At 41.1% G+C, this 13,005-nt stretch overlaps 1 protein-coding gene across 1 annotated transcript; it reads right to left on the bottom strand.

Moving 5' to 3' along the window:
- Nucleotides 1-9,720: 9,720 nt before the first annotated feature.
- LOC145390642 (dual specificity protein phosphatase 21-like) lies at nucleotides 9,721-10,527 on the bottom strand. The gene has a single exon (XM_080265433.1). The coding sequence runs from the start codon at nucleotides 10,441-10,443 to the stop codon at nucleotides 9,730-9,732; it is 714 nt and encodes a 237-aa protein (XP_080121559.1). The 5' UTR covers nucleotides 10,444-10,527; the 3' UTR covers nucleotides 9,721-9,729.
- Between the last annotated feature and the right edge of the window lie 2,478 nt (nucleotides 10,528-13,005).

Raw genomic sequence — 13,005 nt, 5'->3', positions numbered from 1 at the left:
CAGACTTAACCCAAACCCCAGACATTTAAACCAAACCTCAGATATTTAAACCAAACCTCAGACATTTAAACCAAACCTCAGACATTTAAACCAAACCCCAGACATTTAAACCAAACCTCAGACTTAAACCAAACCTCAGACATTTAAACCAAACCTCAGACATTTAAACCAAACTTCAGACATTTAAACCAAACCCCAGACATTTAAACCAAACCTCAGACATGTAAACCAAACCTCAGACTTAAACCAGACCTCTGCAAAACATCAGAATCTATACCGGAATCTTGTAAGCCTTCCAAACTCTGACAAAACTCTATTTTTTTGAATTTCTGTGGCAGTATTTTGCATTCTGTTTGTAATTTTGAAATTTTGGGTCAATATTTTTACTTATTGTGGAAAATATTAAAGTTCCTATAGAAATCAGGGGTATACTGTAATAGGATAATTAGGTTCTTATTTTAAGTTATGACTGTACTAATTTCGCTGTAACCAATTTTATTTTTTATTTTATTCAGACAAGGGTTTCCTATGTATTAAAACTAACTCACCTACACATAAAAATAAAGAAACTAGAATACATTTACTTTCATTATCCTTTATTGAAGAGTCTGTGTAAACTGATAGTGGAATAAAATGCTACAGTTGTCTGGAAATTAAAAAACCATCACCATCATCATCATCATCATCCAGACCTCATTTCCTGCCGAAGAACATGGATTGAGGTAGGGTAAAAAAAAAAATCTATATAGGGAACTGAACTATATATACTTGGCAAGGAATACAAATACTGTATTATTTTGAGACTTCGCTCCTCATCGATGCCAAGAACGCAAATATACCCACAGAAGGAATAAACGTCATCCCTGTTTGTCATAATCTATTTTTACCAAGTGCATTAATAATTCCCTTACTGTCCTGTCTACAATTAAAACTTTCAACAATCAAAACGAATGTACTTTTACGACAGAGGAAACTGGGCCAAGCACCCATCTTATTTAGTCTACACAGCATAAATTCCCATGGAATTTAGCACATAAAATGTAATTAAATAGCATGAAATTTATCAATAAAAATGAAACGGGATAGAGCCGAAATTATTAATTTAAAAAATAAAATGACAGGAAACTGGGCATGTCACGTGACCATCAGAGTTGGCGGCACCGACGAAGTTAAACGTGGCGCGAGGAAAGTTGTATTTATTTTGTGATTTTGTGCTCGTTTCAGCGTCCGGAGAGTTCACATATACTCTCAAAACTGCCCCCAGCCTTCAAGATCAGGTAGGTATAAGAAAACTATGGTATTATGTTTTGGGGAAGAAGAAAATAGTCGAAATAGGATACCCCATGAAACTTTTTGTACAAGTTGTTGACTTTTGCTGATCTCTGAAATTCAACCCTTTTTCTTCGATTATTTTAGCAGTACTAATTTAAAGTTACGTTATTGAGTATGTCTACAGAATTCCGTGAACATGTGTGTGTGTGTGTGTGGATGTATTTTTCGTGTGCGTATAAGTTGGTGTTGATACATTACCTAGATTGTCAGTTGTGAAGGCTATGTGCGTGTATTTGTGTGAGCGTATTTTCGTGCACATGTATCCTTTTCTTCCCGTGTATATACTTCTTTTTGTGTGTCTATGGACTCAGTTGGAAGTTATGGGGAAGAGCAGTGGAGATGAGCTATCTGAGAGGGACATGTGGAGTTTCCTGGAGTGACAAGAGAAATGGAGAAGTGAAGGGGCTTTGTGGTATTTTTGTGGGTGTGTTGAAGGCGTTTTAGAAGCAGGTCCAGATTTCTTGCAAGGGTGGATTTTGCTTTGAGGGTGGTCCAAACCTGCTAACACGCCAACAGTATATTACAACATTGGTAAAGTTTTTCAAGTTGCCAATACACCCCCCAGGTTGTGCAGTATATATTTCTGGACCTAACCTAACCTAACCTGCTGCGCGGAATGCTTACCTTAGAGTTATGTCTCATACTATGCGTTTATGGTGGTTGTAACTAAAATCCCTGAACCGCAGATTGGCAACTTGTAAAATAATACCACAACATTAATCAAGAAGAAAAGTTACCGGAGTATTGCTGGTGTTGGTGCACGTATGAAAATTGATGTGGTATGCAACAGGTCAACTCTGGAACTGTCTTCTTCTGTCTATACTTCCTGTTACCTATGACCTCCAGTCTTTTTAAACGCGGTGTGTCCAGGCATCTCGAAATGAACGGATCTTGAATATGCCTCTCTGTTCTTGTTTTTATTTTTTCTTGGAGTGGTTTGTGGACTTCAAGCCTTTCGTTCCTTCATTTCATTAAAACAAAAAATCTTATGGTCTGGACAACACGCAAGCAAGTTAGTTAAGCGGGCCAGTTAGTAGTCAGCCATAAGCAAGTTGAGCGGATCTTGAATTTGTCTTTCGTATTGTTTTTTGTTTTTTGTTTTTTCTTAGACGGAACGGTTTGTGGGCTCCTGGCCTTTGGTTCCTCCTTCCTTGCATAAAAGAAGACTTCATCCATCCATATATTGAGGTAGGCCTAATCCTTTCTTGAAATCTGATAAAGTAAGGGACATCACGACCACTGAAGGCAAATATCCCAGAGGCCGATCGCTGACAAGGATCATCTCTGTGTCTGTCACCCTTAATATGTGGGAATAGCTTAAATGGGAATATTTTAAGTAAAGTTAGTGGTCAGCAATTAAAAAATAAGTTATGTCAGCCTTTGGCCAAGTTAGAATTCATACAGTCTCCAGTCTAGATGTTCAGCTGATCTCTTCTTGAAATCTGATTGAGACGACATGAGCGCTGAAGGCAAACTATTCCAGAGACGGATCGGGTCATGCACCAACTTGAAGCTTAAAAATGTCAGGGGGTTGGATGGGTGACAGTCTAAGATCTAACACTCCTTGATCTAACATTGATCTAACACTTCTTCATCTAACACTCTTTGATTTAACACACTTTGATCTAACACTCCTTGATGTAACACTCCTTCATCTAACACTCTTTAATCTAACACTTCTTGATCTAACACTCCTTGATCTGACACTCCTTGATCTAACACTCCTTCATCTAACACTCTTTAATCTAACACTCTTTGATCTAACACTGATCTAACTCTCCTTGATCTAATACGCTCCTGAGCAACCATCCACGCACTGAATGTATCGGGTAGTCCACGAATGTTAAGGCAGTACCGTTGTCCAGATTGGGGATGAATCTCAGTTGGATCCTAGGCAGAAAATATAAGTGTCCCCTACTGTACTCAGGGTAGGGGGCCTCTATATAGATTCCAGTCACCATCAGTTACTCTTGCTTGATGCGGGGTGGTGCAGTTTGTAGTATTTATCCATTTATTTTGTTATCCCTTTTTTTTTTAATACATGGCGGGGGACAGGGCGACATGGAGGCGATTTGTTTGTGGCCACCCCTTACGGGATTAATTGGCAATAGATACATAGATAGATAGGATCCGTTCAAGGTGGGGACCCAAGGCAGTGGTGTACAGTAGTTAGGTTAATGCCAGCTACTGTAATTTTCAGCCTTTATCCATTCATTTGTTTATTAAATATCCGACACTGGTTAAAAGTACCTTGAGGATGAGAGACTGACTAGGAGAGTGTGAATGAGGTAGAGGGGGAAACTGAGGATACTGTGGGGATAAAAGTACCTGGAGAATGAGAGACTAACTAGGAGAGTATGTGAATGAGGTGGAGGGGGAAACTGAGGATATTGTGGGGATAAAAGTACCTGGAGAATGAGAGACTAACTAGGAGAGAGTATGTGAATGAGGTGGAGGGGGAGACTGAGGTTGATGTGGGGGGATATAGGGTGGAGAGGCATGAGAGTCAAGCGGGTTGAGCGGTTATAGATTGTGTGTGTGTGTGTGTGTGTGTGTGTGAGAGAGAGTATTTATGTGTATGTGTAACCTTTCATGCGTGTGTATGTACGTCCATTGACCTTGTATGTTTATAGGTCATGTGCGTGTGTGTACCTACTGTATGTATCAGTGCGTGTACGTATGAGCGTATCCGAGTGTGTGTGAATGAGTGCGTGTTTGATGCGTGAGTGTCCGTATTTAAATCCTTTGTGTGTGTGTGTGTGTGTGTGTGTGTGTGTGTGTGTGTGTGTGTGTGTGTGTGTGTGTGTGTGTAAATCAAGCTAACACACACTTGCCAAGATCACAGCCAGCACTTTTTGTGTGTGTGTGTGTGTGTGTGTGTGTGTGTGTGTGTGTGTGTGTGTGTGTGTGTGTGTGTGTGTGAACTTACACGCGCACACACCTGCACACTGCGTCTTAAGCACACACTGACCCAGAATTTAAAACATACACTGCACGCAAAATAATAATAATAATAATTAGTAGTAGTAGTAATAGTAGTGTCGTAGTATAATAGTAGTAGTATAGCAATAGTAGTAGTTATAGTAGTTGTGGTAATGGTTGTAGTAGTAGTAGCAATGGTGGTAGTAGTAGTAGTAGCAGTGGTGATGATGGTGGTGATGATTGTGGTTGTGGTGGTGATGATGATGATAATGGTGGTGGTGGTAATGATGATGATGGTGGTTGTGGTGATGATGATGGTGGTGGTGATGATGATGATGATGATGATGATGATGAAGTGTCTGATCTTGCTACCTTCACACCACTTTATTTTACCCACGAAAGGAAGCAGTTTAATAAGCATCTTAAACTCATACTCTTGTGGCTATGTTCATGAATGCAGTTTTAATATGGAAGTAGTGTGTGCATCGGTAACAGTCAGGAGGAGATTGGGGTGGGACGTGGAAAATAAATCGCTTAGGAGGAGATGTTAGGGAATGTAGGGACCTTGTTGCTGTTAATACTGTTGATGTGAGTGTCGTGTGTCATGTGCTTAGTGGCGTTGTTATTGTTTTTGTTGTGAGAGGTGACCTGCCTGCTTCTCTCTCTCTTTCTCTCTCTCTCCGTGTGTGTGTGTGTGTGTGTGTGTGTGTTCTTTTCTCATCTCTCCTCTCTTTTTCTCCTCCTCCTCTTCCTCCCCCCCTCCTCCTCCTCCTCCCCCCCTCCTCCTCCTCCTCTTCCTCCTCCTCCTCCTCCTCCTCCCCCTACCCTAGCATTACATCAGTCTGTATGTTAATAGTAGTGTAAGCATTATTTCCATTACTGTTTGTGGTTGTGGTTGTGGTGGTAGTGATGGTGGTGGTTGGTGGTGGTATTTATGGTGGTGATTGGTTGTAGTGGTTGTGATGGTTGGTGGTGGTAGTAGTGATGATTTTGATGGTGGTGGTTGTGGTGGTACTTGTGGTTGGGATGGTGATGGTTGTAGTGACAGTAGTAAATATGGTGATTGGTTGTGGATGTGGGAGTCGTGAATGTGGTATATAGTTGTGGTAGATGGCTGTAGTTATGGTTGTAGAAGTAGTTGTGGTAGGTAGTAGCTGTAGTTACGGTTGTAGAGGTAGTTGTGGTAGGTGGCTGTAGTTATGGTTGTAGAGGTAGTTGTGGTAGGTAGTAGCTGTAGTTACGGTTGTAGAGGTAGTTGTGGTAGGTGGCTGTAGTTATGGTTGTAGAGGTAGTTGTGGTAGGTAGTAGCTGTAGTTACGGTTGTAGAGGTAGTTGTGGTAGGTGGCTGTAGTTATGGTTGTAGAAGTAGTTGTGGTAGGTGGCTGTAGTTACGGTTGTAGAGGTAGTTGTGGTAGGTGGCTGTAGTTATGGTTGTAGAGGTAGTTGTGGTAGATAGTATCTGTAGTAGTGGTTGTAGTGGTAGCTGTTGATTGTGGTTATTTTGGTAGCTATTATGTACCGGTATTTTTTTTTCTTTAATGTCATCCCTCCTCCTTTTTTTAAATATATCTTAAGTTACTGAAGAGAATAATATAGTTGCTAAGTTATATTGGAAAAATCTTATATTGACTTTTGAAAATCTCATGTCAGGAAGGAAAATTATTTTTTTCTTTATACCCTGTTTTTTTGTAATTTGTTGTTTATCATTATCCTCCTCTTCCTTCTCCTCCTCCTCCTCCTCCTCCTCCTCCACCACCACCACCACCACCATCATTCTTTCCCCTCCCCACCATTACTCACTCTCTTGGCTCCTTCCCATCCTCTCTTACGCAAATACGCATTCCTCTCATTCCACTTTGGTGCGTTGCTTTAAATGGGGCAGCTCCTGTATGCGTCACCCCTCGCAAGGTCTTTAGGTGCTTTTTTTTTGGGCTGGAGGGTTGATTTTGACTTTGCCTGTTTATATATATATATATATATATATATATATATAAAATGTATACTCAAACGTTCTCTCTGTCTCTCTCTCTCTCTCCAGAATTTTCCCTCCTTTCCTCCATTATTCTTTGATCCTTCCTCCCTCCCTCCTGTAGGCTATTCTCTTTCTTTTCCGCCTTCCCTCCATTAGTCTCCCTTTTCCTCCTTCCATCCCTCCATAATTCTCTCCATTCCTCCCTCCATAATTCTCTTCATTCCTCCCTCCATTATTCTCTCTCCTCCCTGCCTCCCTCCCTTTCCTGGCACCCCTCCTTCCCTTCTAAGAAATCGTTTGTTTACACCGCAGCGACCCGGGTGATTTTGGAGATCTCGGCCGCTACACAACAATTCGGCTCTCACACAAATTTAACTACCCGAATCGCCCAATTGTATTTTTCCCGTTTTTTAGTAGGACTGATAAACATTAATAAATTCTAAAGAAGTTAATAATTGAAAAATGTTGGTGATGGTAATAGCCATTTTGTTACCAGTTCGTCCTTATTGGTGTTGGTGTTTATTATTATTATTATTATTATTATTATTATTATTATTATTACTACTTCTATACTGTTTTTACCCTAAATTGGCCCAGATTTCATCCTTTAGCAGCTTATTTTACTTAACTCAGTGGCAGAAAAAGCCAATGCTACAGCTCTACATCCTTCCCAAAGTAATTTCTCTGGTCTGTGACAATCTGTTACTATACAGTATGCATTCAAGATGGATAGATGGCAATTTTAGGCCAAGGTAGAACAAAAATGGTGTACTACTACTACTACTACTACCACTACTACTACTACAACTACTACTACTACTACTACTACTGCTACTACTACTACCACCACCACCACCACTGTTTTCTTCTTCTTGTTATTATTATTATTATTATTATTATTATTATTATTATTATTATTATTGCTGTCTTTCAAGTAAGTCTCTGAGGAACTGAAATGGAGAGTTTTCGTATATATTATTTTTTGTTGGACACACACACACACACACACACACACACACACACACACACACACACACACACACACAATCGATGTTTATTTTCTCTATAGTTTTATTCTTATTTCGCACTAACCTACTTTCTCTGGCCCGTATCCACTGCGTGTCACAGATCTTGGCAACAGAGAGAGAGAGAGAGAGAGAGAGAGAGAAATAGTTGCACCGGAAAAATTAATGTAAATGAGGCGTAAAAGAATGTGTAAATGTGTGTGTGTGTGTGTGTGTGTGTGTGTGTGTGAGAGAGAGAGAGAGAGAGAGAGAGAGAGAGAGAGAGAGACAGACAGACAGACAGAGACAGAGAGATTTGCACTGGCAATATTGATGTAAATGAGGTGTAAAAGATGATGTAGATGTGTGTGTGTGTGTGTGTGTGTGTGAGAGAGAGAGAGAGAGAGAGAGAGAGAGAGAGAGAGAGAGAGAGAGAGAGACAGACAGACAGACAGACAGACAGAGATTTGCACTGGCAATATTGATGTAAATGAGGTGTAAAAGAAGATGTAGATGTGTGTGCGTGTGTGTGTGTGTGTGTGTGTGCGTGTGTGTGTGTATATGTGTGTGTGTGTGTGTGTGTGTGTGTGTGTGTGTGTGTGTGAGAGAGAGAGAGAGGCAAGATTGAAGGTTACGTCTTAAATAATTTCTCTCGCCAAAGGAAAAGAAAAAAATCAAGTAATTCATTTTCTTTAATCTCACTTTCTTACAAAAATATCTCACTCTCCGACCAGCGTAGAGAGAGGGATAGATAGATAACAGATAGATAGATGAATATACTGACTGATGATAGATCGAAATATGTGCAATAGATATAGTTTCAAAATATTATGTTATTCAGTTGACTGATAAATTATAAATGGCTGGAGATAAATACCAGTTTATATAAATGGATATTTGTCTCTGTCTATCTATCTATATATCTATCTATATATTGGTGGGCAGAGATAGATGGATGGGTAGCTATATAAACGTGGATGTGTATAGATCGATATATACATAGGTTTACAGATGGATGGATAGATAGACGGCTAAATATATAGATAGATAGATCTTTATAGACGAATATATATAGATAGATAGATGAATGGGCATATGTATAATGCTATAGATATATATAGATGAAAGTTACCTGTCTAATATTATATGCAGTATACCTATAAATGCAATATAAATGGATATACCAGTAGATTAGTGGATACCTACATTAAGTTCCCATCAGGTATACATAGGTAGGTATATAATAAGTAAATATATTAACACAATAAGGGTTCCTGCCCACATATCATACAGGAAATAATGTTCTGTATAAATTTAAAAAAAATATATGAGAGAGGGGGTGTGAGTTGGGAGCGGGGCAGTGATATGGCGGGGGACAGGGCGACGTGGAGGCGATTTGTTTGTGGCCACCCCGAACGGGATTGAGGCGTCTGGCAATAGATAGATAGATAAAAAAAATGAATTAAGTCTTATTCATACAGTAGATATACATTAACCTCACAAATCAGATGATGTATATATTTTCTTGCATTCACCAGACGATTTTAATTCAGGTTTAGGCTCAACTCATGTACCTGGCGTTGAGTTACGGTCTCACTCTCATCTCAAATGTCAGGACCAACTTGCCTAGCCCCGGGTTCCTACGCTCCTCATGGGGCGACATGGGACTGGATGATGGATGGATGGTTTAGATAACATCTTTTATTACGTCCTTTACTAAGAGATGACTTCCTTAGATTCCATAAAATCATTAAAACAAATAAAAAAAATATCACTGCATTCAGGTGGGTATTACTAGAAGCGTGACAGGCCAAATAGTTTCCTGTAAGCCAAGAAACCATTTACAACGCTGGCTGGTAACCATATAACCAAACCATATGTGCACCCTACGTTTCAGCAAGTGGGTTGATGGAGGGTTAGTGCCCCTCCCCATAAAACAAATAACTCAAAGTCAAATGGCCACCCCTTACGGGATTATGGCGTCTGGCAGTAGATAGATAGATAGATAATATTCTCTGCACAGTATCATTTGCAATAATTTACACCTCATTAGTATCCTGTATAATTATCTTGCATTCATAATTCATCTTTCTGTAATTAATGTATTTTTTTTTTTATTATTTTCAGAGGAGTGCTTGGTCGCCACACTGCGTTCTGAAGGGTAAGCTGCTTCACTCTGTCGTTTGTATCACCGATTTTTAGTATTGTTTTTCGGTCCAGTGTATTTCTCGTTGTTCCTGGTGCGGGAGGGGGGGGGGAACAAAATTGAAAGAGAAGGGGGGAGGAAACAAAAATTGAGAGAGAGAGGAAAAATTGAAAGAACTAGTGGAACGCAAACTGAAAGAAAAGAGAGTGACTGGAAAACCTGAATAAGAGATACATTAAAAAAAAAAAAAATTCATTGGTTCAAAAGTAATCATGAAATCCATAAATCTGCCTTAAAAATAACAAGTTATGATGGGTAACTCAACTAACCCGCCCCCTCTGGAATGCTTATCATCACGCATACACCCTTTGGTAACTCCTCCTGTCGCTCACACATGCCGCCCATCGCTTATCTCTTATCAGTTTTAGCTCGTCCTCGCACACGTCTGGGACTGATAAGCCACTCTCCTCGTCCCTGATAACAGTGACACTCGTTGACCCTCTTACCCGCCTCTCAAAGTCAATGAGCTGTGAGAAGAAGCCGTTGTTGGGTCGTGCATTGGGACGTAGCTGGCGGACATGTTGGAAAGATTCTCTGAGGCTCATCCCGGAATGCTTGACCAGATACGCCAAGACGATGGCCGGGGATCGACTCGCTCCAGCCACGCAGTGAACCAGGATCCGCCCATTTTGCTCCAAGGCCGACTGTATCCGATCCACAGCCTCGTCAAGTTGCGAGTAGAGGTCTGAATTTCCATCATCCGGGACCCTGACAGCCAGGACCTCCACCCCGTCAATGGGAAGCGTCGGGAGCTCCAGGGTCGCGTTGATGACCAAGGTTATGCCCAGTTCCGCCAGTTTCTTCCGCCGTACTGCCCGGAACCCTGATAGATAGAGTCCATCGATTATTTCCGTCACATCCCCAGCCCCACAGCCCTTTCGCCTTGATCGAGTCTGGCTGCTGTCGGGTTTTGTGGATCGTGTAGGGGATTCATCGGCTGTTTTTTGCTCTTCTGCTACTTTCTGCTGTTTGTCTGTCACACCATCTTTTACACTGTGTTCTTCCATCACATCCGCAGCCCCACAGCCCTTTCGCCTTGATCGACTGTGGCTGCTGTCGGGTTTTGTGAGTCGTGTAGGCGATTTCGTGACTGATTTATGCCCTTCTGCCACTTTCTGCTGTTCGTCTGCTTCACCTCCTTTTCCTCTGAGCTCCTCCACTATCTGTCATGAGCAAAGTGTGAAGAAGTTAATGTAATGCCACTCAGCTGAATGAAATGGTGTACTCTTAGCTAGATAGATGCTGAGTTTTATTTTTGTTTTTAACTAGGACAAGATACCAATAAAGGATGAGTAAAATCGATGTTGGTAGCCAGATGGAGAGTTAAGGTTTTTGGCGTGGTAAGTTTTTTTTTTTTTTAACCCTTACGAGAAGTGAAGGAGCGTTGTGGTGTGGATGTAGATGTGATAGGAAGCGTTAGGAGAAACACACTGAGGTGGTTTGGCCATGTGGAGAGGATGGAGAGCGAGAGACTAACGAGGAGTGTGTATGTGAGTGAGGTGGAGGGGGGGTGAGGGAAGGGGAGGCCAAGAATGACATGGAGTGGAGAGGTATTATGAGAGAGGGTGTGTGAGCTGGGAGCAGGGCAGTGAAATGGCGGGGGACAGGGCGACATGAAGGCGATTTGTTTGTGGCCACCTCTTACGGGATTATGGCGTCTGGCAATAGATAGATAGAGATGCAGTTCATTTGTTTAGTAAAGTTTTCTGCAGTCTAAAATAGCGTAGTTAGGAAATACATCGTTAAAAGGTTTATAGAGATATTGCATCCCTTTGAGTACATATAAGAGGCCAACACATTCCCCGGGCACCATTATTATTATTATTAGTATTAGTATTAGTATCAGCAGCAGTAGTAGTAGTAATAGTAGCAGTAGTAGTAGTAGTAGTAATAGTGATAGCAGCAGCAATAGCAGTAGTAGTAGTAGTAGTAGTAATAGTAGCAGTAGTAGTAATAGTGATAGCAACAGCAGTAGTAGTAGTAATAGTAGCAGTAGTAGTAATAGTGGTAGCGGCAGCAGTAGTAGTAGTAATAGTAGCAGCAGCAGTAGTAGTAACAGTGATAACATCAGCAGTAGTAGTAGTAATAGTAGCAGTAGTAGTAGTAGTAGTAATAGTGATAGCAGCAGCAATAGCAGTAGTAGTAGTAGCAACAGTGATAGCAGTAGCAGTAGTAGTAGTAGCAGCAGCAGTAGTAGTAGTAGTAGCAGGTGAGTGGAGGTTTGAACTACTAAAAACCTTGAGTCGTAGGTGAGGGTACGAACATTTGCCAGCCAAGGAGAGGCCTTCAACCTTGACTTATGCATTATGTCACCACCAGCTGGCTTGACTTGAATAATAATAATAATAGTGGTAATAGTTGTTGTTTTAGTTGCAGTAGTAATGGTAGTAGCAGTAGTAGTAGTAGAGAGGTGGTGATGGTAGTATTAATAGTAACATAGGAAAAGTAGAGGTGGTTGTTGGTGATGGTAGTATTAATAGTAACATAGGAAAAGTAGAGGTGGTTGTAGTAGTAGTGACACTTCTGTAACTACTTAAGTACATCCCGCCATAGCCATTAACACATCCGGGGGTCATTTACAACAGAAATATCACAGAAAAAAAAAAAGTAGCAGCAACAGGATATAGAAACAGAAGAAATAATATTAGGACGTTTGAATTTATAGTTTTGGCTTCTTAAATACTTTCCCAGTAGTTATTTTTTTTTTTTCCAGATTTAAACACTTACTTTGTCCGTTTATTAATTTTTTTATCTTCAGATTTTGAGCGGGATTTTCAAAACGAACGAACTGGTCAGCTTGTCCGGACCTCCTCCTTGGCCATGACCTTGAGGAACTTTTGAATTTACAGCGTCCGTTAATATCCGTTGGCCAAAACCGTTAGTGACGCAATAACTTTTGAATCCGAACGTGGGGTCGATAGATTGTGGCTTTGGTTCGTCCGTCCTTCGCCCGATTTCGTTATAGCTCAGCAGATGCGTTTATGGAAGCTTTCTACGCTGTTTGAGCCACGGGATGTTGCAGATAAGGCCTGGAGGTAAGAGTTAACGGGGGAGAAGTGAAAGGGTGCGTGCTTCCCCTTCCAAGGCTCGCGGGTGACTGGGGCGTGAAATAAAGGAGGGTTTGTTTTTGTTGTGGGTTGGCGCATGCGTAGGTCGCCTTTATTGGTCCTTACTGCTGATAGCCTTTCCTTCTTCTGCTTCTTCTTCGGATTCAGTCTTCCCTTCCTCGTCTTCTTTCTTCTTCTCCATCATCTTCTTTGGCTTCTTCTTTCGGCTTCTTTCCTTCCTTCCTTCCTTCCCTCTTCTTCTTCTTCTTCTTCTACTTCTTCCTCTTCTTCATTGGTTTCATTCTTCCCTTCCTCGTCTTCTTTCTTCTTCTCCATCATCTTCTTTGGCTTCTCCTTTCTTCGGCTTCTTGCTTCCTTCTTCGGCTTCTTTCCTTCCTTCCTTCCCTCTTCTTCTTCTACTTTGGTTTCATTCTTCTCTTCCTTGTCTCCTTTCTTCTTCTTCCTCATCTTTGGCTCCGTTCATCCCTTCTTCCTTTGCCTTTCCTCCCTTCTTAGGCTTCT

This window comes from Coenobita brevimanus, chromosome 15, assembly GCF_032717465.1.
Source record: "Coenobita brevimanus isolate Jiangsu-jjx chromosome 15, ASM3271746v2, whole genome shotgun sequence".
NCBI lineage: Eukaryota > Metazoa > Arthropoda > Malacostraca > Decapoda > Coenobitidae > Coenobita > Coenobita brevimanus.
This window is presented reverse-complemented; position numbering and strand designations above follow the sequence as displayed.

Excerpts from the sequence above, each read along its gene's own strand:
- LOC145390642 (XM_080265433.1), bottom strand. The coding sequence starts at position 10,443 with ATGGAAGAACACAGTGTAAAAGATGGTGTGACAGACAAACAGCAGAAA.